Source organism: Mustela erminea, chromosome 7 (assembly GCF_009829155.1).
Source record: "Mustela erminea isolate mMusErm1 chromosome 7, mMusErm1.Pri, whole genome shotgun sequence".
Lineage (NCBI taxonomy): Eukaryota > Metazoa > Chordata > Mammalia > Carnivora > Mustelidae > Mustela > Mustela erminea.
The window spans coordinates 41,105,482-41,132,814 of record NC_045620.1 but is presented as its reverse complement, the minus strand read 5'-3'; the positions used below and the strand labels follow the sequence as shown (position 1 = coordinate 41,132,814).

Sequence of the window (27,333 nt, the reverse complement as noted above, 5' to 3'; positions counted from 1 at the left end):
TTCACTGCACTCAGGAAGGACATATACAATGGGAAGTATCCCAGCCAAAGGGTGTTACAAAGAACTTACAGCAGGATTTGGCCTATTTTAGGTGATTTCAGGAAGAGTGAAAGGAAGTGGGGCTTTGTTCTGGACTGGATGCTGGGCTGATTCTATGCCTGGGTGTCTTAGTAATTCTTACCTAGAAGGCAAGAAGAGAGTGACGTTAAAACTATGATTGATACAAAAGCAGTCACCCACATTAGCCAAAATAGGGGGATATTTGTTCGTGTTTATGATTTGAACACCGTTCATGCTTTTGTCTGTATCTGGATGAGTTTATAGAATAGTCTGTGTGTGTATCCACGTGGCTCCTTCAGGATCAGAGCAGACTTGCCTGGTGTTAGTATTCTTTGAAATTGTTTACGATTGACAAGAGAACACAACTTAGCTGTAAATACCAGGCCAGCTCCTAGCTGTTTTTCTTTCCTTTTCCTTTTTCTTACAATAAAGGGATACCAAGAGTTTGTAAGTATTATCCTTTCTAATGGAAATAGTGTGCTAAATGAAGAGTTGTTTCCAAAGTAAGTCATGATACTTCAAATGCCTTATCTACTAAACACAAATGCCAAATACTGGTTTTCAGTATTGATGCCACCCTCCCTCACTTACCCCCCCACTGCCCACTGCCAAGAGTCACTTTCCTTGCTTATCATGCCAGCAACACATACAGTCTGTTTTTTCTGAGCAAGAACAGGGCATCAGTCTCCTTTAGTTTTATGTTAGTTTCAAGTCTTAGATTTCTAACAATAGAATCATTGGGTTTTAACATCTTATAGATTGGGCCCTTTCAGTTTCCAAAGTAAATTTCAGGAGGTAAAAAACCCTTAAGTTTTCTCATTCATTTAGCTATCTTAAAGATATCTAGTAATTCTATGCTTAATTTAACATCTTTTCCATCTACGTTCTGCTGATCTTACAGAATGGATAATGGCAGAACTGTTATCAAATGAAGGCAGAGATTTAAGAAGTACTTCACACAGAGGACCATTTTCTTCCTCATTAACGTTTTTTTTTTTTTCCTTCTGGTTATCTGGTTATTCACATTAACTGTTTTTTGTTATTAGTCCATTAATACCATCATCAGTAGAGAAGCGTTTCTGAAGGGGGTTAAGTGACAGTGCGTTAGAGGACACTGAGCCCATTTGGCAGCTGTTCCATCTTGGTGCTTTGTGGAGTCAGAAGAACTGACATGCTGTGATCCTGGGGCTAAGATAGAAAACTCTGTGTGGTACTGGAATAACGTGGAAGGTCCTAGAGTCAGACCTGGGCTTGATCCTGTCTCTGATACACCCGTGTCCGTGTGAACTTGGCATCTTTCTTCCATCTCTGAACTTGTTTCTCACTTACTAAATGGCAGGACTAACTGTAAAGTTATTGGAATTACTTGAGAAATCATATATACTGGAAGTAATCCATGCCATAAAGTGGGGAGAAGGAAGTATGAGAAAGAATGAACTCCAGCAGCAAATTGCCTGTCAAGCCTTTTTTGGAATTGATAAGCCATATATGGCAAGATTGCAGGACACAGGTTAATATCCAGTAGTCATTTGTGTTCCCATACACTGATAATGAACAAGTAGAATTTAGAATTAAAAACACAGTATCATTAACATTAGTGCCCACAAAAATTAAATATCTAGCTAAAATCTAACAAAATATGTATAAGATCTATGTGAGGAAAATAAAACTCTGATGAAAGAACTAAACAAATGAGAGAGTTCATATTCATGAGTAGGAAGACTCAATGTTGTCAAGATATCAGGCCTTCCCAGCTTGATCTGTAGATTCCTTGTAATCCCAATCAGAATCCAGAAAATTATTTTGTGAATATGGACAAACTGACTCTGAAGTTTAAGTGGAGAGGCAAACATCCAGAATGGCCAATATCATTTCAAAGGAGAAGAACAGAGTTGGAGAACTGAAACTGCCAACTTCAGGACTTAACTAGAAGCCACAGAATCAAGACAGTGTGTTATTGGCAAAAGAACAAAGATGTCAAAGGAACAGAATAGGGAGCCCAGAAATAGACACATAAATATAGTCAAGTGATCTTTGACAAAGATGCAAAGCCAATACAATGAAGCAAAAATAGTCTTTTCAACAAATGGTGTTGGGACAAGTGGACATCTGCATGCCAGAGGGGAAATTAATAAATCTAGACATAGACCTTACAAAGAGGAACTCAAAATGGATAATAGACCTAAATATAAGACAAAAACTGTAAAACTCCTAGGAGATAGCATAGGAGAAAACCCAGATGACCCTGGGTATGGTGATGAACTTTCAGATACAACATCAAAGGCACAATCCATGAAAGAAATCTTTGATAAGCTAGAATTCATTAAAATTGAAAACTTTTACACTACAAAAAACAGCACCTAAAGAATGAGAAGACAAGCCACAGACTGGAAAAAAAAATTTGCAAAAGATGTCTGATAAAGAACTCTTATACAAAACATACAATGAACTCTTAAAATCCAACAATAAGATGATGAAAAATTAAATTGAAACATTGCCAAAAGTGCACCTAGGTGGCTCAAGTGACTCTTGATTTCAGCTCAGGTCATAATCTCAGGGTCACGAGATTGAGCCCCATATCAGGCTGCTGGAGATTCTCTCCCTCTCCTTCTACCCCTCCCCACTGTGCTCGCTCGCTCTTTCTCTCTCTGTCAAATAAATCTGTTAAAAAAATGGGCAAAGACGAACAGACAGCTAACAAAGAAGACATACAGATGGCAAGTAAGTTTATAAAAAGGATGTTCATCAATGTATCATTAGGGAATTATAAATTAAAATAACAATGAGATGCCTCTCCATACCTATTAAAATGGCCAAAATCTAAAACACTAAGGACATCAAATGTTGGTAAGGATGTGGAGCAGTAGGAACTCTCATTCATTGCTGGTGGGAATGAAAAATGATAACAGCCACTCTGAAAGACAGTGTGGAAGTTTCTCTAAAGACACTCTCACCAATCATTTCAGCAGTCACACTCCTTATGGCTTGCCCGAATGACTTGAAAACTTATATCATGGTTGTTTATAGCAGCTTTATTAATTAATTGCCAAAACTTGGAAGCAACCAAGTTGTCCTTCAGTAAGTGAATGGATATTCATGGTACATCCAGAACGTTAAATAGTGTTCAATACTAAAAAGAGATGAGCTATCAAGCTATGAAAAGACATGGGGGAAACTTAAATACATACTACTAAATGAAGGAAGCCAACCTGGAAAGACATATACATATATACTGTATGATTCTAACTAGATGACATTAGGAGAAGGCAAAACTGTTGAGACAATGGAAGGATCAGTGGTGACTAGGGTGCACAGAGGATTTTTAGGGCAGTGAAACACCTCCATATGATACAACACCAGGAGTGAACCCTAATGTAATCTGTGGACTTTGGGTGATGATCTGTCATTGTCAGTTCATTGCTTTATAACAAATGTGACACTCTGGTATGGAACTTTAATAGTGGCTAAAAAAAATCCAATCACCGTGTAATCACATCATACATTTATAATCTCCTTCCTTTCCTTCTTTTTTCTCCTCATTCCTCTTTCACTTCTGTCCTCCCTCCATCCTCTTATTTTTCCATTGTCCCTTTGCTAACCCAAAAGAGGGACGAAGAATGCATAGATGGGTTGGTGAGTGGATTTGATACCATTACACATTTTTCCTATGAGTATAAGGTTAAACTCTTGTTAAAAGAAAGGTAATCATCCTCTAAGCCAATAATATTTTTCATACACATGTTATCCACTTTTAAGCAAGTGATAATATATTTTCCATTAAGATCAGCTCACTCATTATTCTGAAACTTGAAAGTCACTATTTTATCTGTCTTTACCAAGCATGATTTTTATTCACTCTCTCTTTCCAAACTCAGAGTAGATATCTGTGTATATATGAGTCAGTGCTTTTCAGAGTCTGCAAATTAATGAGGTGCCCATCCAAAGAACAGTCTTTGAAATTACAACATTTCAACACAGAAACAAAAAAGGAAATCTCTTGTAATTGCATGCAACTATAAAACAAAGTTAAAGGCCACTTGGAATATTTATGTAATTGACAAATGGTTACAAAGATCCTTTCCCCCTGTAATTTTCATATATTACTACAAAGACTTTTTCACATTGACATTTGGTTCAGAGGACCTTTGTGCTCGTCTCTCGTGTAATATCACTTAGGATATTCTAAGCGACCTATTATTACATTTAATTACACAGTATAATTTGTAAGGAGTTTTTCTTCAAGTGTCACTTAAAAAAAAAAAATCTCCAATATAGGTTGCCCTTTCCTCTACCTCTTAACTTTCTCCTATACTAAAACTAAATGTCCCTCCATTCTATCAATTTAGTATGAAGAGCCAGAAGAACTTGAGCACATTCATTTTAGCATCAAAGTGTGGCTAGAAATTCTCACAGAAAAGAGGAGAGGACATCTTTACTGAAGGACATGGCCCCAGGTCTTCTTGGTAATCTTTGGTAATTCTTCGCAACCCATTCTGGTTCACAAGAGGAATTGTGTTTCCCAAAGAGTGTTGTATTTGTTAATATCAGGTGTTTGAGTAGTTCTTCCTATCAAAGAATGCAGTCCCATTCCATTTGCCCATTTCTGTTCTGTGAAGGTTTATGCAGCCACGTCCCACTTTTATTTTTTACTTATTTTTTTCCAAATTTTTATTTAAATTCTAGTTAGTTAAGATATAGCATAATATTAATTTCAGGGATAGAATTTAGTGATTAATCACTTACATATAACACCCAGTGTTCATTATAACAAGTGCCCACCTTAATACCCATCCGCCATTTAGTTCATTGCCTACCCCCCTACCTCCATCAGTCCTCAGTTTGTTCTCTACCTTAAGAGTCTAATTTGGTTTGCTCCCCTCTCTCTTTTCTTTCCCCCTCCCATACATTGACCTTTTTTTCCCCTAAATTCCACATATGAGTGAAATCATATGGTACTTGTCTTTCTCTGACAGACCTACTTTGCTTAGCTTAATACTTTGTAGTTCTGTCCACATCATTGCAAATGGCAAGATTTCATTCTTTTTGATGGCTGAGTAATATTCCATTCTATATTTATACCACCTCTTCTTTATCTGTTCATCAGTCAGTGGACATCTGGGCTCTCTCCATAATCTGGCCATTGTTGGTAATGCTGCTATAAACATAATAATGCTGCTATAAACATCAGTATTTTTGTGTCCTTTGGGTAAATAACTTGTAGTACAATTGCTGGGTCATAAGATAGTTCTATTTTTAACTTGTTTAAGGAATCTCCATACTGTTTTCCAGAGTGGCTGCACCAGTTTGCATTCCCACCAATTGTGCAAGAGCATTCCCCTTTCTCCACATCCTTACCAACAGCCGTTTTTTCCTGTTGTTCATTTTAGCCATTCTGACTGGTGTGAGGTGGTATCTCCTTGTGGCTTTGATTTGTATTTCCCTGATATTGAGCGATGTTGAGCATCTTTTCATATAGACGCTCTGTTTTTTAAAACATAACCATTATCATCACACACCCATATACACACACATACACACCCTAAGAATTGGCTAATCTCTTAAAATAAATAACCCATCAATGTTTAGGCCACACCAATTTTCTCTCATTTTTTTGTTTGTTTTTGTTTTATTTTTCCAATAGATGAATCAAGAGCCAAATAATATCCACACATGGCATTGGTTGATATGCCTTTAAAGTGTCTAATGAGCTCTAGCTTTCCCTTCCCTCTTTTCTTGTCACCATCTGTTGTCAATGAAACCATCCCATTTATCCACTGAATTCTTACATTTTGGTTTTGCTAATATGGCATCTTCACCGTATCATTCATGAGGCTCCTCTAATCTCCATTTTCTGAAAACCAGTACTTAGATTGAGAAGCTTGATCTAGTCTAGGTTTGTTTTTGTTTTGTTTTGTTTTGTTTTGTTTTGTTTTTTAGCAAGATCCCATCTGAGAGGAAGTGTGTGGTGGTCACTTGTAATCTTTGATCTTTATGAAAGCAGTGCACTGACAATTGTCCATGCTCAAAACTACTTTCCCTGCCTCTATTGTCCTACATGTGTCAGACCATGGTGCCTGTCTTCAAAGAACTCTTAAATCTGTTAGGACAGACTCAACAACTAATCACAGGCCGCTGTCACAACTCCAGGGATAGTCACAAGCTGCCTTTGCAGTTACCAGAGGATGTGATTTCCAAAGTAGTGGTTCTGAAATCTGTATGGCTGACCTTTGAAATTATCTTGATTTCAGATTTTCAGACTTTGTTCCAGTATATTTTGATTCAGCAGAATGAGAGTGGGACCAAAAAAAAAAATGAGAGTGGTAAAGAGATAGACAGGGATGGAAAAGCCAGATGCCAAAGCCATCTCCATGACTTTGGACCTGATCTGGTGAACAATGAGGAGCCAGTGGAGTGTTTTAAGTGGAGGAATAGAGTGGTGAGTAGGTGGGAGCAGGGGAGATAGGAGGCAGGAAGGGCAATGACCAGGTTGTAGCTGTCTTCAGTAAGATACCACTGTGGCCTGAAGGACAAGGTGATGGCACTTGGGATGGAGAAAAGTGGATGGATAGATACACGAGAGGTAGAATCAGCATGGCTTGTCACTCCATTGAATGAGAGCTGCAAGTGGTAATGGAAGCTGTATGGACGCCTACGACCTGGACCTCCATCACCACAGTGAAATCTGGTATTAAGTGTATTTGTGAATTTTACATTTTTTCATGTAACTTACGGTATCAAAATAGTGTTTTGTTTTTTTTTACCACTTCACTAATTTGGTTTTGGAAACAGGAGTCGTTGGGGCTCTCCAGAGAAATAGAACCAATAAAGTAAGTGTGTATGTGTGTGTGTGTAAAGAGATTTATTATAAGGAGTGGCTCACACGATAGTAGAGGCTGAGAAATCCCCAGCTAGGCAGTTAGCAAGATGGAGACTGGGGAGAGCCAGTGGAATGGTTCCAGTCTGAGCCCAAAGGCCTGAGCGCACTGAGAGATGATGGTGTAAATTCCATGCAAAAAGCCAGCAGTCTTGAGACCCATGAAGAGCTGATCTTTCCATTCATGGCCACGGGCAAGAGAAGACCAGTGTCCCAGCTCAGGGCAGCCAGGCCGGAGTTCCGTGAAGGGTCAGTGTTCTGTGCAAGCCTTCAACTGATTGACTGATGCTCCCGCATTAGGGAGGACAATATCTGCTTTACTCAGTCTGTTCACTCAAATGTCCCTCTCACCCCACAGCAGCCTCCTGGACAAGCCACACTGTTTGACTAAATTTGGGGGCAGTCAAGTTGAGGCATAGGATTAACTGTGACAGAAGCCATTCTGCTCACCCCAGATACAATTGCAGTTTTACCATTTGTTGGACTTTTGATATTCTAACATCAGTCCCAACTACAGTCCCAACTCATGTGCCATCCCAGCAGTAAATCAGTAACGCCTGTCATCTCTCCAGGTCCCTTGCTCATTTACAAGGTGTTTGGGGTTTGACAAATACCTAACAGAGATTCTCCAGCTCTTTCCTATTTATTGAAATGGCGTCAGATGAAAGTAACACAGCACAGCTCAAGATGTTAGGTTTAGGAGCTCTGCAAGCTCTCTTCATGGAGTTCCGTATAGAACATTTTTCATTTCCCTGGTTACTTTTAAAAGCAAAATGAAATGAAGCCTGAACATTGCAGTGCTAGACAGCTGGAGGGCTGTTCCTACTCTCTTCCTAGATACAGCAAGGCATCGCTATTTGTTTTCTTTTATTAAATGTCTCATTGCCTCTGAAACACAAGTAGATATTACAGTTGGCTGGACTATGGGAGCCTGCAGCATAAGCTACCTTCTCTGTCGCCCATACCTGGAGCTAGCTTGCCTGCTTGTTCAGAGACAGATGTCAGCTTCAAGATGCTATTGACCTTACTGTTTACTCTGCTTAATTAAATACCATTTTAATATTTTCTCATCTGCCACCCCTTACAGCTCACATTCATGCTGTGGCACAACACTGGGGAGAAGGAAAGGTCTTTTAAGCTGGAGCACTTAATTAGCTCCCAGGCCCCAGGGGGAAGCATCAGATAGAAATAGAGCTAAAAATATGGTAAAGAGTAGCATACCTGGGGCACCTGGTTGGCTCAGTGGGCTAAGCCTCTGCCTTTGGCTCAGGTCATGATCTCAGGGTCCTGGGATCAAGCATCAGGATCTCTCCTCACCAGGGTGTCTGCCCCCCCCCACCTGAGTCTCTGCCTATTTGTAATCTCTGTAAAATAAATAAATAAAATCTTAAAAAAAAAAAAAAAGAGTAGCCATACCTGAGAGAGAGCCCTGGATGGTCAAGAAGACATTGACCACCTTCTGATGATGCCCATGTTATTAAAATTGTTTTGGGGGCATAGCGCCTGAGTGGCTCAGTTGGTTAAGCACCTACTTTTGGCTCAGGTCAGTCATGATTGCAGGGTCCTGGGCTCCCTGCTCAGCAGGCTCGAGCCTGCTTCTCCCTCTTCACCTGCCCCTCCCATCCCACTCATGCTCTTTCTCTCTCAAATAAAAATTTTAAAAATTGTTTTGGAATTAATGACGATTTGGAATCACGTATACGATAGTAACATGTTTGTATTGCTAGTACCCCTGTTTTGTCAGTTACGCTTGCTCATGTCTGCCTGAGGCTATTTTTCTCTTACCCCAGTGTATATATCATCCTTGATGTAAATAAAACAGTGGCCCCACCGTGAAGTTCTTAGTCCCTTTCTGCACTGTCATGTGACCACATCGTCATTTAGCACCTCCTGACTGTGTTTTTTTTTTTTTTAAAGATTTTATTTATTCATTTGACACAGAGAGATCACAAGTAGGCAGAGAGGCAGGCAGAGAGAGAGAGAGAGGAGGAAGCAGGCTCCCCGCGGAGCAGAGAACCTGATGCGGGACTCGATCCCAGGACCCTGAGATCATGACCTGAGTCGAAGGCAGTGGCTTAACCCACTGAGCCACCCAGGCGCCCTGACTGTGTTGTTTTAAATGCAGTCACCATCTTGTTAAGACTCACTGGAGGAGGAAATTTCTTGTACAATGAAGTATTATTATAAAATAACATAAGCCATGATATATGATAAGTTACACAGATTTAATTATAGATTATATTATACAAATAGAGGTATAGTTATAAATATAGTTATATAGGTAAAATATAGACATAGGCTCTAGATGTATATAGAGATATCAATTATAGATATAATTCAATGCTGGATGTAGATATATAGGAGTATTGTAATAGAATAAAAGAAAAATCCGTTCTTGTCGTGAAAACCTAAAACACAGGAGTTTCTGGAAATGATGGCAGCACAGCCCTGTTCCCTTAGTGCAGGCAGCCATTCTGGCTCATTCCTGTGGAGCTGCCACAGCCCAGCCCCATGGATGTTGGCTAAGAGGTGGGGTGGGGGCTCGTAGGTAGCTCTTTATCGTCTGAATGCTCTGGAATCATTTTGACCATGAACTCACTTAGGCCTGTGCTTGAGCCACAGTCACCTCTGTGTTATAGCCTAAGGTGGCAGTAAAACTTGGATATTAAATCTGTTAAAAATGCTTGTTTATTCTTGGGAAAATAATGAGTAAGCTTGCCGTGAATCAGAAAGCCCTCATCAGAGAACCACAAAGGCTAAAGACTAAGTAAGGATGCTGTGGAGGGAAAAAAGCAGCTGGAGCCAAGGGCAAAGACTACCCTTCCCCTCCCCCCAGTACCCTGGCTCCCCGGGGAGGTCAGCAGGCACCACTGAGTGAAGACCTCCCTCTTCACGGCTAAAGCTGGGATCCCCTTAATCACCACCAGCTCCAGTCCCATTCCACAGCCATTCCGTGTCCCCGAGTCTTGGGTGATTCTGGCCACGGCCGTGGAGAACAGCCCCACCGTGTGCCACAGCGCCTTGGGCTCTCCCTGTTTCTCCCTCCGGCTGCAGCCCAGAGTGTGGACGGAGGTGTGGGGCCTGTCGGAGCCTCCCAAAGTGAGAGACAGAAGTATGGGTAAATGAGAAGCACATTCTGCATGTTTCTCAGAGGGTCCCAGGCAGAGCCGAGTGCTGCCCTGGATAGGAACCTGAGTATGGACAGCCCTGTACTTAGCTCCTTTCTCCACTCTTGCTTTCCCCGCCTTTACCTCTCCCGCCAAGATCTTCCGAAAATAATCTCCCTCCATCTCTGCTTTCGTGGGATATGAAATGGAGGCACTGCCCAGGGGGAATTCCTCTTCTGCTTGGACATAGATCCCTTCTGACCATTTTTCTAAGGAGAGAAAAAGATTTAAAAACTCTTTTTTTTTTAATCAGTGCCAGTTATGGATATACTCAAATAGTTCTACTAGGCTTTTCTAGAAAGCAGTCCTCCGCCTTCCGGGCGTACCCTCCATTCCCCTTTCCCCAGTAGAACCCTCATGATTACATTTTGGTATTTTCCTACAGACTAAAATTGCATTCGCAGGTTGTTTCTTTCTAATTTTTGTTTCGATGTGTGGAAATACTGAGACCGTCGGGTGTTTCATGAACACCGTCTCCTTGATGAACTCTCGTCTGGAAACTTCTTGCCTCTTCTAGTCAGGCTGAGCTACAGGTACTCTGATCTTACATCTTTGTCATCCTCTGCTGTCTCTTGAAGTGTTTCCCCTGCTTCCTGTGCCCCATATTTTCCTTTCTTGCTTGACTCCCTGATTGTGATTGTGATGGAGCTCGTCTCTAGTAGCTTCCTGAGAGAGCGTATAGAAGAGGTAAATTTCTAGAGACATGCCTGAACATGTCCTTCTTCACCCACCCACTGGCTGGATGTACATGTTAGTGGAAACCATGTTCTTTCAGAATTTCAAAAGGATTGCTTACTTGTCTTGTATGGTGGGGCCATCCTCTGTCTCCAGGGTTCCGAGTGTTCATGGTTCCACTTTGGTGAGCAGCTCCTCAGTTCTGCAGAACACTCCACGTGCATTCTCTGTCTCGTGTCCTTCATTTCTAGGTGGTTTTCGTGATGATTTCTCTCTGTAGGGTTTTTTCCTGTTGTTTCTTTCTGGAATCCCATTTGTTTGTGTTGAACCCCCTGGCTGGGTCTTCCTCGAATTTTCCTGTCTCCTCTGTTTTCCATTTCTTTCTGTCTGTCTCTCTCCTCCCCTACCCCCTTCAGTTGGTCCTTCTCTGCAAAGTGTTTTGAGAAGCACTGGGCAGTGTGATCCACCACATTCTTCCTTCCCTTGTTTTAACACGGTGCTTGTTGCTTTTGCATCTCTTAGTGCTGTTACAAACCAGAGGGCCTAGTCTCTTACTTCCAGCACTAATTGGTTGTATTTATTTCCATGGACTTCTGTACAGTTCATCTTCATCCATTCTGTTCATTGCAACAGCCCGAAAGACATATGCAAAATTCTTCCTGTGCATCTGTGTATCTTAAGAACCACTTTTTCTGTCCAGTCTCTAGTAGTCTTCTGCTCACTGTTTATATCAGCATTTGGGAATCATCCTTTCTCTTTTATAAATTTGAATTAGACTTTCTTCGAAGATGCTGATTCCCTTAGCTCCATTTATTGAGATTTGTTTTCCAAGTAAGTTGTGCCTTTTTTTGAGAGAGAGGGAACTGGAGGGAGGGGCACCGGGAGAGGGGGAATCTTAAGCAGGCTCTACCCACGTCCAGTGCAGAGTCCAACACAGGGCTTGATCTCACAACCCTGAGATCATGATCTAAGCCAAAATCAAGAGTTGTATGCTTAACCGACTGAGCCACCCAGGCGCCCTGTAAATTTTGCTTTTCCTCAAGATGTGCACTGTGGTCTTTGCCAGTGAACCTCTGCACTGTCCTTTCATTGCTTTTGAAAACTGCATTTTTGTTTTAGAATTCAGGTAGTTACTTTTTTCCTTTAATGGTTCCTCCCCTTTTTTTTCTGTATGTCACTTATATTTCATAGCAGTAATGAATCAGCATATGTTGCAGCCCTTTGAAACAATATTTGGAATAAAGAAATGGGTAAGAACATCAGTTTGTTCCAATTCCACACAACTTTTTGTCTTCATTGTTTGCCTGTCATAAGCTCCCATCCATTTTTAGATAGACTTATTTCTGTTCCCAGAAATTCACAGCAATGTGGTTGCATTTACATATATTCATTCTAGGCAACCAAAAAAAACAAAAAACAAAAACAAAAACTGAGGACTTTGTCCAATTTGTTTCCTGAGATCACCTGTTTCATATTATTTTTAAGTAAAATTGAGAAACTAATACTAAAATCAGGAAAGTAATTGTTAATCAGAGTTGAAAATGGCAGTCAATGATGCTGTCACCTTTTTCTTGGTGGATTTTGTAGCTGACTAGAAACAAAGCCCCAGCAGACTGCAGATTTTTTATTTCAGAGCTCTGTGGATAAGTGCTATGAGCAAGAAGACCGTCTGCTCTAACCATCTCGGTAGGCTGGGATATTATGCTTTTTCGTATCTGTTGCTGCTGATTCACCTTTTCTTTTCCATTTATAGTGCTTCTCTTCCAGTTTCCAAAAATGCCTTTTTTGCAGTTTCTGATTGGAAAGAATCTGGGCATAACCAAGTACTAGCTCAGTCAGTACAAACTGACATTTCTTACTTTGCAAGGCAGTTTCCTCATGGCAGAAACTGGATGTCACATTAGTCCAAATGAGCCCATGATGTCTTAGATTAAATGGTCACATAGCTTTCTGCCCGATCCCCCAGCTGGAGCGATTTCCCTTTGATCCGTGAGATCTTCCTTCCACGTTTTGCCAGTCCTCCTGAACTTGTACCACATTGCTTTCAAAGCCTCCCAGCTGAGAACAACCTTGGGCGCTCAAGGTGTTGACTCAGAGTGGTGCTTACACAGGTTCAGGTTCATTGGGCAGTTAACAGAGCCAGACACGAGTACACAAGGACGCCCTTCTTAATCCACAGCAGAACCAACAACATTCCCAACTTCTTTTCTGCAGCAACTTCTCACATTTGAAGGGGTGCCAAGACCGTTTGAAGAGTTTCTCAAGTTTGGCTTTGGAGCATGAATTAAGATTTGATAGACTTCTTCTCTCCAGTGATTTAGTAAACTTCTCTTGTTCCAGAGAGAAGATACTATATAAATCTGTGAAATTTTGCTGCAAGGGAAGGTCCTAAGGAGAAGAAACCCAGGCTTCTCATTGTTCATCAGGACTTAATAACGTTACCTAATATTCATTGTATTGAGCGCTTAACGGAGAATGTCTTTCCAGAGGAAAGCACTCTGCAGGATTTATATTTTCTGTGTAAATCTTTTTTAACTTAGATGCTTCATTGTGTGGATGATAGCTGGTTGGTAAAGGAATTTTTAAAAACACAAGTAACACATTCTTCTTAAGAATTAGAGATGTTCTATTAGAGAAATTTTGGTCGTGCTTTTCTCCCTTCCTCCTCCTTTCCCCAACATAGTCAAGCCTCCATTATTGTCCCCAGTGAAGGGGATCATTGGTGCGGATAATCCAAATCCCCAGCTAATCCTCTCTGTGGGGTGGGGTCACAGACCCACCACTCAGGGCCACAGGCCTCATCACACCTGGGGCATGACCATGGCTCCCTCCTGGGACGTAGGGCAACTTGGGGATGCTGAGGAATAACTCCCAGGGCAAGAGGATAATCTGCAAGGCAAATAGTCCCACAGGGATCATCAGGAAACCCTAGTCCAGAGAACAAAAAAGGGGCAGTGGGTCTTCCCTCCTAGGCTCAAGACCTGACCCTCTTGCCCTGGAATTCAGGGATGCATTGGTATTCAATGATGGTCCAGTCCAAGGCCAGCCTGAGAAAACCTGCCATCAGTATGTAAGTGACCTCAGGGCAGACATTAAAGGGGAGGCTGGTTCTGCCCAACCACAGGCACAGACGGTAGAAAGGAGTGACGTAGTCATTCAGGGTTCCTGAAGCCATCACCCTGTGTCCAAGTGCTTGGCTCCTAGTCAGGGGGAGACTATGGGAGACCAGAAATTAATTCTTACGATTCTTTGAATTGGAGTTTAAGTATGTTATAGCCAAGACAGGTACCATACAGCAAGATTCTTTCTCATTTGAAAGTCTGTCAGTCAAATTGGTCATTTGGAGCAGTTATTCTGTCTTAGAACATCAGGAACCTCTTTGAAGGTTTATACAGTACAAGAAGGAATCAGGAGCTGAGAAACAAAGAATCGTTCTTTTTTCCCCCAGATGGCATTTTCCAGAATCTCAGTGTCCAAAATGTATCTTAAAATGAGCTTTGGGGGCATCATTAATTTACCTGGTGTAGCCTAGAATTTTAAACTTACAGTTAGGATTCCCCATTTTGAAAAACCCATTAACTCTTCCTTTAAAGCAATTTTTGAAATGAAGGGTCTGCCAGTATCCGATATGAGGTGACTTTGGGAAAAAAGCCATTCCAGACTTACTGTCTTCCACTTTCCTTTGAAGGGGAAAACCTTAAAGCATTAAATACTTCCACATTTTAAGCCCACGTGTCTCTAAACACCTAAAGGGGGAGAAAATGAATATATTTGCTGGTTTACTCCTGAGGACAAAACTGTGTAGATAATAATGTTACCCACTTAATAAATGCATGGCGTGAATTGGGCCTTGCCCCACGCACCTCACAGACACAGCTCATTTCATCTCCCGATTGAAAAGGGGGTATAATCAGATGAAGAAACTGAGGTGCAGAGGAGTTCAGGGACTTAATCCAGACTCCAGTGCTGCCGTGTCCCTGTGCCCAGCATGGTGGCTGCTGCATGACTGGGTGTCCCGGGATGTGGCTCGCAATGCGAGGGTTGGACTCCAGAAGTCATGTGGTCCACTCGGCCAGCTGAGCTCCCGGGCCCCGCCCAGATCCTGGGACAGTTGAGTTGCTGTGCCTCCGTGTGGAGCTGTTACCAGTCTCTTAACCCAGATTCAGTGAACAGAAGTCAAAGAACCAGGATGAGCGCTGGAAACTATCACTTCTCCCGCAGTCCATCCTCCCATATTTGGCTTCAGCTGAGTAAGGTCGAGAGTGGGGCCTGTCAGACCTTCTGCAAGCACTTGGCCTGCTTACAGCTGACGTGCCCTTGCTTGCAACTCAAGGTGCAGCCTCAGCTCTTTCCCTCGGTGAACCCAAAAGAGGGGCCTGGTATTGACTTGGATTTTGGAGAAGAGCTCACCCAGCTTCATAGTCTGAGCAGATTTGGGGCTTTCTATGTGGCCTCTCTGTGAGGCCGCCCGCTCAGCTTTCTGGTCTGCCGGACCAGTTGGTCACATACCTTGGAGCTATGCTCAGTACCCCAAGCAGGGATGCCAACCTGTAAAAACTGAATATCACGTGACTTTAAGTGCACATTCCTTATAAAATTTTTAAAGCTTGCTGGATTTTATTAGAATATGTGAGCCAGACTGAGTATATTAAATTTATGAGTCCAATTGATGCAGTACCGTAATAATTCAATACAATATGCTTATGTCATTAAGCTCATAAAGAAGATTCTCTGAATAGCTGTAATGAATAGTTCCGATTCTGTAATCACAGACTAACATTTTCACCCTGATGAATTTTAACTGGGAGCTCTCAGAATTCTCTATAAAATCAAGAAATAAATGCCATATTTCAAATGATGACTACTTATTTCAAGTATTTACTTTAAAACCTAGGATGGATGAAAAGAAGTACCTGCTAAGACAGAATTATTCATTAGAAATACTAAAGAGGTTGGAAGAGGTTAGCATGAAGTAGAATAGGACTATGATTTATGGCTAGTCATAAATTATAAATAAAAGCCAAAGAGACTTTTCTGCTTTGACTAATTTCATGGATTCCCTCATCTCTTACCTTCTTCCCCCACACACAGAAGTTGGTTATCTGTCACATGTAATAAACTACCCCAAAACTTAACTTCCTTAAAGCAACTGCCATTTTATTGCTTCTGAATGCTATGGTTCTGGAATTCGGGCAGGGCTTCGCCAAGTGGTTCATCTTTTCCTAGTGTCAGGTATCAGGTCAGGTAACTTCCATGGCTTCATTCTGATCATGGCGCCACTAAGGACTTAGTGAACTTAGTGGGACTTATGGGGCTCCAGAGCCTGCCAGGTGACAGCTTTACCTCAGGTGTGTTCCCTTGGTGAAAATAAGGCTCAGGCTCCACCCAGAAGGCCTGACAGGATCCAGGAATCAGAGAGAAGAGACACCACCAGAGCACAGGACCCTCAGCGTGAGGGTCAGTAAAGAGCCAGTCTGGCGAGCAGAACATTCCAGAAGTATGTCCCCGATGCTGAATGGGCCCCATATCATGTGCACACAGTATAGTCATGGGGACTCTTGGGACACTCCAAGGTGTGCACCCTCACCATGATGCTTTGCACATGCTCTCCCCACTGCCTAGAATAGGCTTCCTTCAAGTAGCTTCCACCAATATTTTCTCCAGTCTGATTCTTACTCATCCCTCAGCTCTTGGCATAAACGTCCCCAGTTCCCAGAACTAGGCTGGATGCCTTTTCTGTGTGCTCCAAAAGCATCTCATTTCTGTTCAGAGAATGTAGCCTTATTTTAATCAGTGCTTTACCTATCCAACTCCCTGGAATGCCTACACATTACTCAGGGCAGAAACTGATCTCACTACTGAATCCTCAGTGGCACTGGCGTGTAGAAAGCTCTCAACAAATATTTGTTGGGTGCATGAATGAAGTCTCAAGAGAGAGAAGAGCCAAAAAAGAACAAACCTTGTCCAGTGCTTAGAAGACAAGTAGGATTTAGATGAATGATTCTGAACAGTGAAGACATGATACAGGGAAGCCCAGGCTCTGTGTTGGTTTTAATCAACATTGGACACCCAGTGCCTGGCCCACTGCTCCCTGTAGAATAGGTGTGTGGTAACTGCGGTGGATGGATGAGTTGCTTGAATCAAACTGTCCTAATTTCATCAGCGTGTGGAGGACATTTAGGGGCAGATCGGGAGAGGAACCCAGTATTTTTGATCCAGTGGAGACAAATTTTAGGACTCCTAAATAGCTAGAGAGAGAGGTGTCAACTAGAATTTATGAGAGTTTGAAACTGGAAAACCTTGAGTGATTGAATATTGACCCCACTGGGTTCATTTATAACGCATAGCCAGTGGTAGCCAGACGTCACTTGGATCTGGAAATATCCATCCTGGCTTGATCTGTCTTCAGAGCCCATCCGTCGAGGATGAATTTTCCAAGTGCTGCAAGGTAAATGAAACTTCTAAGTCTGAGCAGACTGATCGTTGTCTTTAAGCTGCCATCATGGCTAATGGCTTCTGGAAATGAGGAATTCCAGCAAACTGTCTTCCCTGTTAATATGTCAAGAGTGAAAAGGTGGATAAGGCCCTACAGTTTTAAAGTACATTTTAATAATTTCAATAACTTGAAATTAAATTATGGATGTATGTAAGAATTTTGTGACATGAAGTGGCTCGACAACAGTGAGCTGGCTGGAGACATCAGGAGTGACACAGCTGGGCAGTACATGGCCATGTACGCGGCAGGCTGCAGTCACAGTCATGAGCCTGTATGACTCTGTTATACAGGCTCACATGTAAGCCTGTATAACAGTCTTACGTTCTAGAATATAGACTGTTCTAGGGTTTATAATAATAGATTATAAGCCCCAGTAAAGCAAGCTTTTTAGCAACCTAAAATAGTCATGGCTTTATCCCCATGATAATTAAAATAGAAGGAAGGGAGCCAAAAAAATTAAGAAGGTAGGATCTTTTGAATGCATCTGAGACCCTACTCTCATTCCCGTATGTTCTCTGTACACACACATACACACACACACACACACACAGTGGCAAATTCTGAGAGCCTCTGTGAGCATGGGCTCAAAAGAGAAGGGCTGTGTTTACCTTTACTCCCTACGTTTCAGGCCTCACAGGATTGTACCTTGTGAATTACATTAGACCATCTCACTTTCTCCTGAATTGGAAGAGCCCGTCCTTTGTCAGCGTCTGTGGTTTGTTGACATGGGCTAAGTCACTGCCTCTGGGGGTCTCTGTACACAGGATATGCATACCTTGTCCTCCTCTTCCTCACCCTGTCCTAGGGGTCCCATGAGCTCATGAACTGGGAAGTGCTTTGTACAGAGTGCCTGTAGACCCAAACCCAGGTTTGGGGCCCTCTGCGTTCCCCTTCAGGTCCTGCTGTTCCCCACACAGAGCCCTGCACATGCCGGCCTGGCCCCCTAGTTCACACTGTTTGCCAAGCGTGGATGCCACCCCATCTTCCCTCCTTTGTAGACCCCAGACCTGAAAGGAAGTGGCTGCAGGATGGCAGGGGCTGCACTGTTTAACTTCCTGCTCATCTCCCACATTTTTGCCTGGATGGACTGTAGACCACATGGCCAGTCCTGATGACCAAACCAGCATTTCACCCAGAAACTCCAGACTTGAACAGCCCACCAGAGGGTGTCTGAAGGCCAAATTTTAGTTAGGTTCTTCCAGTAATTTAAGTACTTTCCTTTCAGCTAGAGCAGAGACTGAAATTGTATTGTAGGTCACACATGAATCATGTTAACAGAATGACCTTCATCAAGAATGAAATAAAAATGAAAATTAGCATGTAGCAGCACATTATATTTTCAGTTTTTTCTTCCTGATGCAGTGTATTGATTGAAGTACCAGGCTAAAGCTTTAAAATAATGGACTAAATTCTTGCTGAATTGCCCTGTATTGCTGTAGGGAGTGTGTTTCACCTTTCAGAACTCATTAACACAGCCAATAGACCATATTAGCCTGTGTTTTGGTTCAAAAGATTAATAATATTTAGATATCTTGAAATGGTTTTGGAATTTTGAAGATTGGCCTGTGTGTATATCAGGGTTTGGGGCAAGAACTTTCCAGGTTAACGCTTGGCTGGGGATGGACCCCCAGAATGCACTGACCCATCTGAAATGTTATTCACTAGAGCCTCCGTAGATGGACCTTTTCCTAAGAGTGGGGTGCCCTGGGCAGATCTTGATCTGACACAGTCCAGCCCCCTAGGAGCTTGGGTGTGGTACAGATGGAAGGTTTCCTCTGACCCAGACTGGTGCCTACAACCTGCCTGCCAGTGTGTCAAGGGTCATTGTTAGTTAACTTGTTTGCCAACAGTAGAAAATTATAGTGGCCCATTGCCAACAAGTGGATGCGTCCACTCCCGGGCTTGGGCGTGGCAAGACCGAAGGCTCTCCTGCGGCTGGCTCTCTGAGAGTTCCCTGAGCTTCTTACACTCTTGAAAATGCCCTCTGGCAGTGGCTGTGCAATCTGGAAGAGATCGATTCCAGCAGAATCCAAGTGGTGTCTTCATTAGCTCCTTGGTTATGGGGATGCTCATCCCAGAAGATGAATGGGAAAAATTCACCAGTCCTCTGCCCCAAGTCAGACAGATAACCAATCCCCAAAGGAGGGAGAGAGAGTTTTTCAGAACGGAATCTGAGTGCTATTTGGGAAGGAAAAAGGAAACAGGGCAGTTTAAAAAAAATAAATAAATAAAATGGCCCAGCGCCCACCAAGACTCTGAGGAAGGTATGGAAGCATGGGCACAGACTGCACATGGAACACAGATGAGTTCCAGCTTCACAGCAAGAGGTGTTTTTCCCATCCCCATGTTTGTGTGGAACATTAACTCTTGAGAACCCAGAGACCCCTCTGTCTCTGTGAGAGCAGCCTCAGGCCTGGGAGAAGCAATGTATCTGGCTCAGGGTAGATGGATGGCCTTGCCCAGTGAGAGATGACTGTGCTCAGAGATGGGGGGCCCAACAGGCAAATGGAGGGTGTGTAGCTGCTCAATGGCAGGCTATTGATTGAGACCCAGCCTTTGGGGCTGGAAGATGTGAGTGTGTGTCCTTCAGGGCATTACTTAAGCCTCCTGGTCCTCAGTTTCTACATCTAGAAGATAGGGATAGTCATGGTCCCTACTTCATAAAGTTGTTGCAGTCATTAAATGAGATACACCATGGAAAGTTCTCACCATGCCTAGAACACTCAGGCCCTTGGTAAGTGGTCTCTCTGTAAAAGTAACAAGATGGCAGCTGGTCAGCCTGTTGTGTGCACGTGGGAGACAATCCTCAGAAATGTGTGGAGGGGTCTTGGCATGTATGATTGGACCACTGTGGAAAGAAGATGTCAGGAGCCTAGTGCAGGTGTCTCTGCAAGCTATATGTCCTTCATTCATCCTGGGGTCTTTTGGCCTCCTCTTGAAAAGCTCCTAGTTCCCTACCCTACAGGATTTTGTCTTATTTGGGGGTAAAGCACCTGCCTGTTTAATGTTTTGGAACAAACCCATGCAGTCCTGTCTTTCCTGGTTACTTCTACCCCCTGTTTACTGCTCCCTGCATAGACCTTAAAAAACAGTAAGGTGCACCCACAGACTGTAAAAGAAAGGCACTTTCTGGAATCAAGGTTCTCTGCTTCAATACTGAAATATGTGTTCAAGATCAACCATCTAAACCTGATTTTCTGAAAGTGTTGATAAGAAAACACCTTATACTTCAGTGCTGGTCCTAGTAGCAAAAAGTAAATTACATAGATAAATGTCTCATCTATTTCTTATTAATCTTAAATCCTTTTTTTTTTTTTAATGCCAAATGGATAAATAACTCCTCGAGTTGGGTCTCCAAAGTGGCTGTGCTATTTCCTTCTCTCCTCTGTGTCTTCTGTTCTCCCTCTGTCACAACCCTTCCTCTGTCGCCCTCCCCCAGCCAGCGCCTCCATCTCTGTGTGGTCCCCTCCCTTTCCTGCCTTCACTCATACTCAGGCCCCCTCCCAGACCCCTTCTTGCTCTGTACCATGGGTTTGCAATCTTATTGAAAAAGGATTTAGTTTAATCTGACTTTCATCTTCCAACTACCCCGGGCGAGACAGAATTAAAATGGTGCACTGCCGCGGGGGCTGCAGCTGCGCATTCGCAGTGGCCCCAGTCGGAACATTTAATGAAGCCAGGACTCGGTTGAGACACCCAACACCAGGGTGGGCAAGGCTTGCCGGCCTTCTGGGGTCCCTGACAGCCACAGAGATTTAAATATGCCTGGTTTTTGTTTCTTTTCTTTTCTTTTTTAATGGAGAAAATGCCACGTGAAAGAAACAGAAATTGGATATTGGATTTCACAAATCCTTCTCCTTCTTTGCCCTTCTGACCCTGAAAGCCACTTAAACTCCTAATGTCCTTCAATTTTTGTAATACTTTTTTATAAAGTGAAATGCCCTGGGAATGCAGCTGGATTTATTTTTCACATACTGGGGAGGAGGGCTAGACAATAAAAAGGGGATCATTTTGACAGGAGGAACTTTAATTTTCTCCTCTCAGCCACAGATGCTTTAGAAAACATTGTGAGCACAAGCAACAAAAATGACAAATGTAGGGAATATGTGTGTCTTTAAGTGTGTATTTTATATATAATTATGATATATACATATTAAATAGATATAATAGTGGAGTTCTAGTTCATGTGTAGATCTTGGTCTGAGCCTAAAATCCTGTAGGAGAACTGCTTTATGGGAGAGAACGCTGTAAACTCGATTCACCAGACACCATTGTGTGGAGGCACATTTCATCCCTGAAGAAGAGCTCAGAGGGAAGGTCATTGTTGCTCGCCTCCCTGGGAAAGGCAGTCAGAGGGCATGTTCGCACGTGGAATACTATACAGCCATGATAATGGACACGCTGCAGCTCTACCCAGCAGGGTGTGTGAGTCTCACATACATTGTGTTAAAGCCCAGGAGGCCAGACACAAAAGAGTGTCTGTGTGATTCCATGAATGTGAGGTTCAAAAACTGGCAGAACTAATGGATGATGGGAGAAGTCGGATAGCCTTGACTTGGGTAAAGGATTGTGAGGGAGAATGAGGAGTGCTGCTCCTGGGTACTAGCAGGGTTATCTTGTTTTTATCAAGATAAAAACATCATCCCTGATCACACAGGGATGTCCACTTTTTGAAATTTCATCAGGTTGTGCACATGTGCTGTTTTCTCTGCGTGCACTTCAATTTTTAAAGGTGAACTCCTCAGTTTCAGTCATCAGGGTTCCTTCCAAGCATTTTTCCCAAGCTTAACAGTGTGTAAGGTATGGTGGGGGTTCCAAAGAAGAGTGATCTGCTGCTGCGTGTGACCTCAAGAACCTTCTGGAACTTTAGTTCTGTCTTCTGTGCCCAACCCTACACCTAGTCCTTGGGTTTTGTCATTTGCCAGAAGTTTGGCCAGCCCGCTGTCAGCCTAAGGCACCAAGCCTCCTATGCCGCACTCGAATACTTCAGAGCTCCTAAAGCTCACTGCGAAAACACTCTCCAATCAAAGCATTTCTTTGACCAAAGAAGCGTCTATGTAAAGGGAGCCCAGGCTGCCCCATCCTGCCAAGCAGAGTTTTGCAATATAAAAACTCTATTGCAATGTTTGCAATTCACTGAATGAGATCCTTCTTTCTTGAGTTTCCATGGAGACACGCTAGTGAGTTCCTTTAAGGAAAAAGGCACTACCTACACCTAGTTTTTGGTTCTCCTGGTCATGGTGTCCTGGCAGGGAAGGGCTCTCCAGTACTTTTTCTTTTATTTACATTTTAACTTTCACTTTTCACTGTACCCTTTGGGCTCTACTGGCCCTTTAATTTAAAGCCCCCCACCCCCTCCTTGTGAACTAATGATGACAAATGTTGGTACAACAGCTGTTCCCAGATGTGAGTACCTTCCGTTCTGTTGGAATTCATCTTGAAGGCAAGTTGGTTGTGAGCATTAAATGCAGCCTGTGGGACCCCTGCAGCAGGGGGGCCGCTCAGGAACTCCGGAGGTGACGGCCACCTGGCTCTGGGCGTGCTTTAGACTGTGAAAATGTTGTGACCCTAAGCTCCAGGCACGCACGCTCCTTGTCATCCTTGTTCCAAACGCTTCATTCTCAACCTGCCAACGTGCACTTACTGCATTGCAAGCATTGGCTGGCAGGCTGGGTGTGGTCTCCCACGCGCACTTGTATCCATATTGGACGGACCACAGCTCCCTGTAAATTTGCTGTCCTCAGCTTCCCTTCCCCCAGGAAAGTTGAAGTCCCTTCCCTTTTGCTTCTGATGCAAATACGTCCTGGTGTGAAGTCTTCATTTTTCAGTAATTGGTTTGGGCCCCTTCTTGCCTCCGCCTGATTGCTCTTTCAGGCTCCTTTCCTGAGAGATTACTCTGAGACCAGTAAGTTAGGTATATTGAACAAAAAAAGACAGAGTCTGTGTTAAATACCCTTGTTTTTAAGTCCTCTTTCCTGATCTGTAGCCTTGCTCGCTTCTGCAGCAGGATCCTCACCCAAAAATGGGTTTGACAGTAAAAAAAAAAAAAAGAAGAAGAAGAAGAAGCAGGTAATTCTAGCAGAGTAGGAGGATAGCATAAAATTAAGTGAGTTCAGAAATTTGAGGGCATGGTGCAAAGTTACGTTCTCATGCTTTGGGGACGGCTGCACAGGGGTATGCATGGATCAAGATTGTCATCAGGTTGTCCGTTTGAGGAATGTGCAGTGACTGTACATCAGAAAGAAATTAAAAGATTTTTAGAAACTATAAATTACTATACAAATGTTAATTAGTAATAATCCTCATTATTATGTTTAAGAAAACAGGAGATGAATTTTCCTCCAGCAGAGTGTCTTCTTTCAGAAGTAAATTTCAGGCTAGCAATACATAGAGGAGGCTGAATTCCACTGCCCTGGGCCAAGGTTTCCCTGTCGTGCTGGCATGGGGCTGTCCTGTGCGTCCCAGGACAGAGTGGCGATCAGTGGAAAACATTTCCAGACACTGCTGTATGTCTTCTATGGGGCAAATCGCCCCTGATTGGGAACCCCTCCTTCTAAGGCCTCGGCCATGTTTCACAGACAAATTTCTTTGTTACTGAAAGTTTGTAATTATTATGTTTAATTTCAAGGCTTGTGATAGTATTGTTTATATTTTTTAAACAAGCTGGGACCCTGCTAGAGATGTAGGCTTACCCACCCCACTCCACCCCCACCCCACTGCATTCGGGCCCATTCTGTTATAAATAACATTTGCCTGACCTGGAATACATTAACTATTTTTGTGTGTCCTGTTTTCCTTTAATACATCCTGCCAGCAGCCACGTCTCATTCCATCCCCAGCATCTCAGATCCTCGTCTCAGACATGCTTTGCTTGCTGGGTGCCAGAGAAGGCGGCGAATGCTGCGACAAACACGTGCAGGGGGGAGTGGGGAGGGGCAGCGCGGGGGGGTGGTTCAGAGCAGTTACCCTCAGGAAGAATTTCTTTTCATTGATGATTATAGGTTTTGCAAAATGATTTGTAAATATTAGTACTTAGAATTGACCCTCTTGTCCCCAGTATTTCTTTCTCCTTTGGTTTATAAGACAGATCCAAAGCAGACAGGGACGGTATCATTTAAAAATGTTAGTTGGTGGCACATTTAGCATTATACAGATGGCTAGCCTTTTTTTTTTTTAATTTTCTGTGCCTCCTTTTAATCAGCTTTCTATTTAATAAGTAAGTTGGAGGGAAATGAATTGTTACAAGAGGATCTTAACTAGTGCCACTGTTGCTGGAAAGCAGACCCCCGCCACCCCCACCCCCATGCCTGGCACCACGTTGGTATTTCTGTGGGCATTGTGTGCAGGTGGACTTGAGGCCGTGTCGCTGTGAGTCCCAGAAAAGTCACCTGCATCATGGGTGCTGTGGCTGTGTTCCCTTGGGTGGGTCTGGTGACAGCTGAGGCCACACACAGTCCCCTTTGCTGTTTCTAATAACAGCAACAGCTCCAAGTGGGTGGCAAGTTGTATGTGGAATCTCTTCTCTCCTTGATTCCACACAACGATATCTAACCATGTGTTGGCTCTTGTCTCTTCCTCAGAAATACCTCAGGGACTTTTTCAGCGTGATGCTCCAATCCGCCACATCCCCCCTGCATATCAACAAGGTGGGGCTGACCCTTTCCAAACACACCATTTGTGAGTTCTCGCCGTTCTTCAAGAAGGGAGTCTTTGACTACAGCAGCCACGGGACGGGGTAGAGCTGCGGAGTGGGGGCGGAGGAACCACCAATGCAGTGCCTTCTCGTCGAAGGGGCCCTCCCGGCGCAGGGCAGCCTCACCAGGGCCCCCCGAGTGCCTGAATCTGGGACTGGATGTTTCGCTTGGCTGACGGGGACCCCGACGGGCAGCTGTTACTGTCCCATTGCCGTTGAATGTGGCCTTTTCCCGATAGTGCTTCCTTCTCATCCCAGCAGAGTCTGCCCCTGTGGCAGAATGGATGTGGCTGGGCTGTCGCAGGCTCTCTGAGCGCAGCGGGCCCAGGGCCTCCTCAAGTGAGTGGGTGGCTCACCAGACCTCCCTTCAATGACTGGCATCTGGTTTCCTCTTCCATGAAAAGATATATCTTATTTTTTATAGTCCTTCCATGTGGCTAGCTACATCCCAAGAGGAGCATTTTAAATGATTTCACTATATATTTTTTTCTTTTTCCCCTCATTTGAGTCAGAACTTTTGTATAATACCTAGCCACTGATGTTTACACAGAATTTCATATTCTGCAAAAGGGAATTTTGGTCCAATCATGACTGGAATCTTCCATGCTTGACAAATTGGATATAGATGACATCACTTAAAACTTCTGTAAATCCTTACAAATAGGAGGTTTGTTTGATCTTGAATATTTAAGGGAATTGCCCCAAATGTAAATGGCTACTGTGCATTCTTGAGCTTTCTCCGTTGAGCACAAAAACAAGCGCATAGCTGAATGCCTGTTTTTAAATATTTTTTTTCACATTTTTGTTACAGAATCTACTGGATCTTTGGCTGAAAGACTAGAATTTACAGTAGTTTATTAATGATCCCTTAAATTACTCAGGACTTAATGTAGCATTGCACATCTATGTACAGTAAAACTGCTTTGTTTTACTAGAGAAAAATGTGAGTAGACAAAATATAAATGTGGCATATATGGAAATGTATATAATTCTACCTATAGATTTATATATGTACACAGGCCTGTACAATAGTTGTATCAAAATATATAATCGTTCACACCAAGTTTATTAAAGGTATTTGCTTTTTTCAAAATTTAAATTGAGCTGCTATCAATATTAAATGATGTCATAGAATCTGTCGTGTTGCTCAGTTTATTTTAAGTTTGCGACATGATCATCGCTAACTGGTCTGTTTAAAAATTTATCTTATGTGTTTGGAAAGATCCAATGTGTATAAATTAGTATTTGTGTTGCAGAAGATGCCGTGGGAGTAACATTGAAGCCACAAACGAATGGGGTAACAAAACATATTTTCATTCAGTCTTCTAGAATATGCATGTGCAACTGAGCTCTCCAACCTGAAGAATATGTTTAAAGATGCAATAATCCCAATAAGGGGGGGAACTATTATTACACTAATTAGATGTCATAGTTTAACATGAAAAAAATGAGGACTTGAAAAAAATTACCGCAGAAAGACTTGCTTTTGTCTGCAGTGGTGATTACAGGCATAGGTTTAGAGGCAATTACTACCCAAGAATTTAAACCTGGAGATTAAAGGATAAAAGCTGGGAGATAATAATTAACCACAGGTCATTTATTTAAAAGGAGTCACACCACTACAGATTGTCCCTCATTTAATGAGTAAACCAAATGGTTTTCTTCAGCAGACCAGATAATCTGTGCCCTGCCCTTTACGACCTGTACCCGAGGCCAGGCTGGTGGCACACTGTTCACTGAAATGACAGAGGATACAGTAATAATGTAGCAAGAATAAACAGATGTGTTTGTAAGAAGTGCAGGAACCAGAAGACCCTATGACTCCAATCCTCATCTTAAGTACTCAGCGTTGAGTTTGAAGTTCAAGCGTTCACCAGCTCCAGCTAAAGCCAGCTGTGGCGGAAGTATGTCATTTCCCCTCTCTGAGCCTCAGCCTCCGGTACAAACCGAGCTGTTGCACAGGATGATCTCTAGGTCCCATTCTAGCCGTGCTCACGAGCAGGGGAACAGCTGCTCCTGGTGGATGGACCAGGACAGCCCCTGGGGTGTGGACGTGAACTACAGACTTCTCATCGGACTCAGAGGCAGCCTGACCTGAACCAAACGTGAGGGAGTATTGAAAAGCCAGTGAGAAGTCTCACCTAGACAAATAGTGGAATCCCTTTCAGGAACAAAGACAAAAGAGACATCAGAGCCAGGATGACAAAATTGAAGCTTTGTTCATTTAGACAGATGCACAGGAGTAAAAGACAATTAGCAAATGCATATTTTATTACTTCAAGCGCATCATATAAAGTAATGCTGAGATGAGCATTTTAGGCAAGTCAGATAGAAGTGCCATCAACTTGTACTATTTTTATAGCCAATT

At 42.9% G+C, this 27,333-nt stretch overlaps 1 protein-coding gene across 3 annotated transcripts in view; it reads left to right on the top strand.

Annotated features, from left to right (window-relative positions):
* The window catches only part of KIF16B (kinesin family member 16B), a 277,612-nt gene extending 251,548 nt beyond the window's left edge, over positions 1–26,064 (top strand). For all 3 annotated transcript variants that reach the window (XM_032351450.1, XM_032351451.1, XM_032351449.1), the window contains one exon: positions 24,853–26,064. In XM_032351450.1, the coding sequence (XP_032207341.1) occupies positions 24,853–25,011 (159 nt within the window). In that variant the 3' untranslated portion in view covers positions 25,012–26,064. The remainder of the gene's footprint in view (positions 1–24,852) is intronic.
* The last annotated feature ends 1,269 nt before the right edge of the window (positions 26,065–27,333 follow it).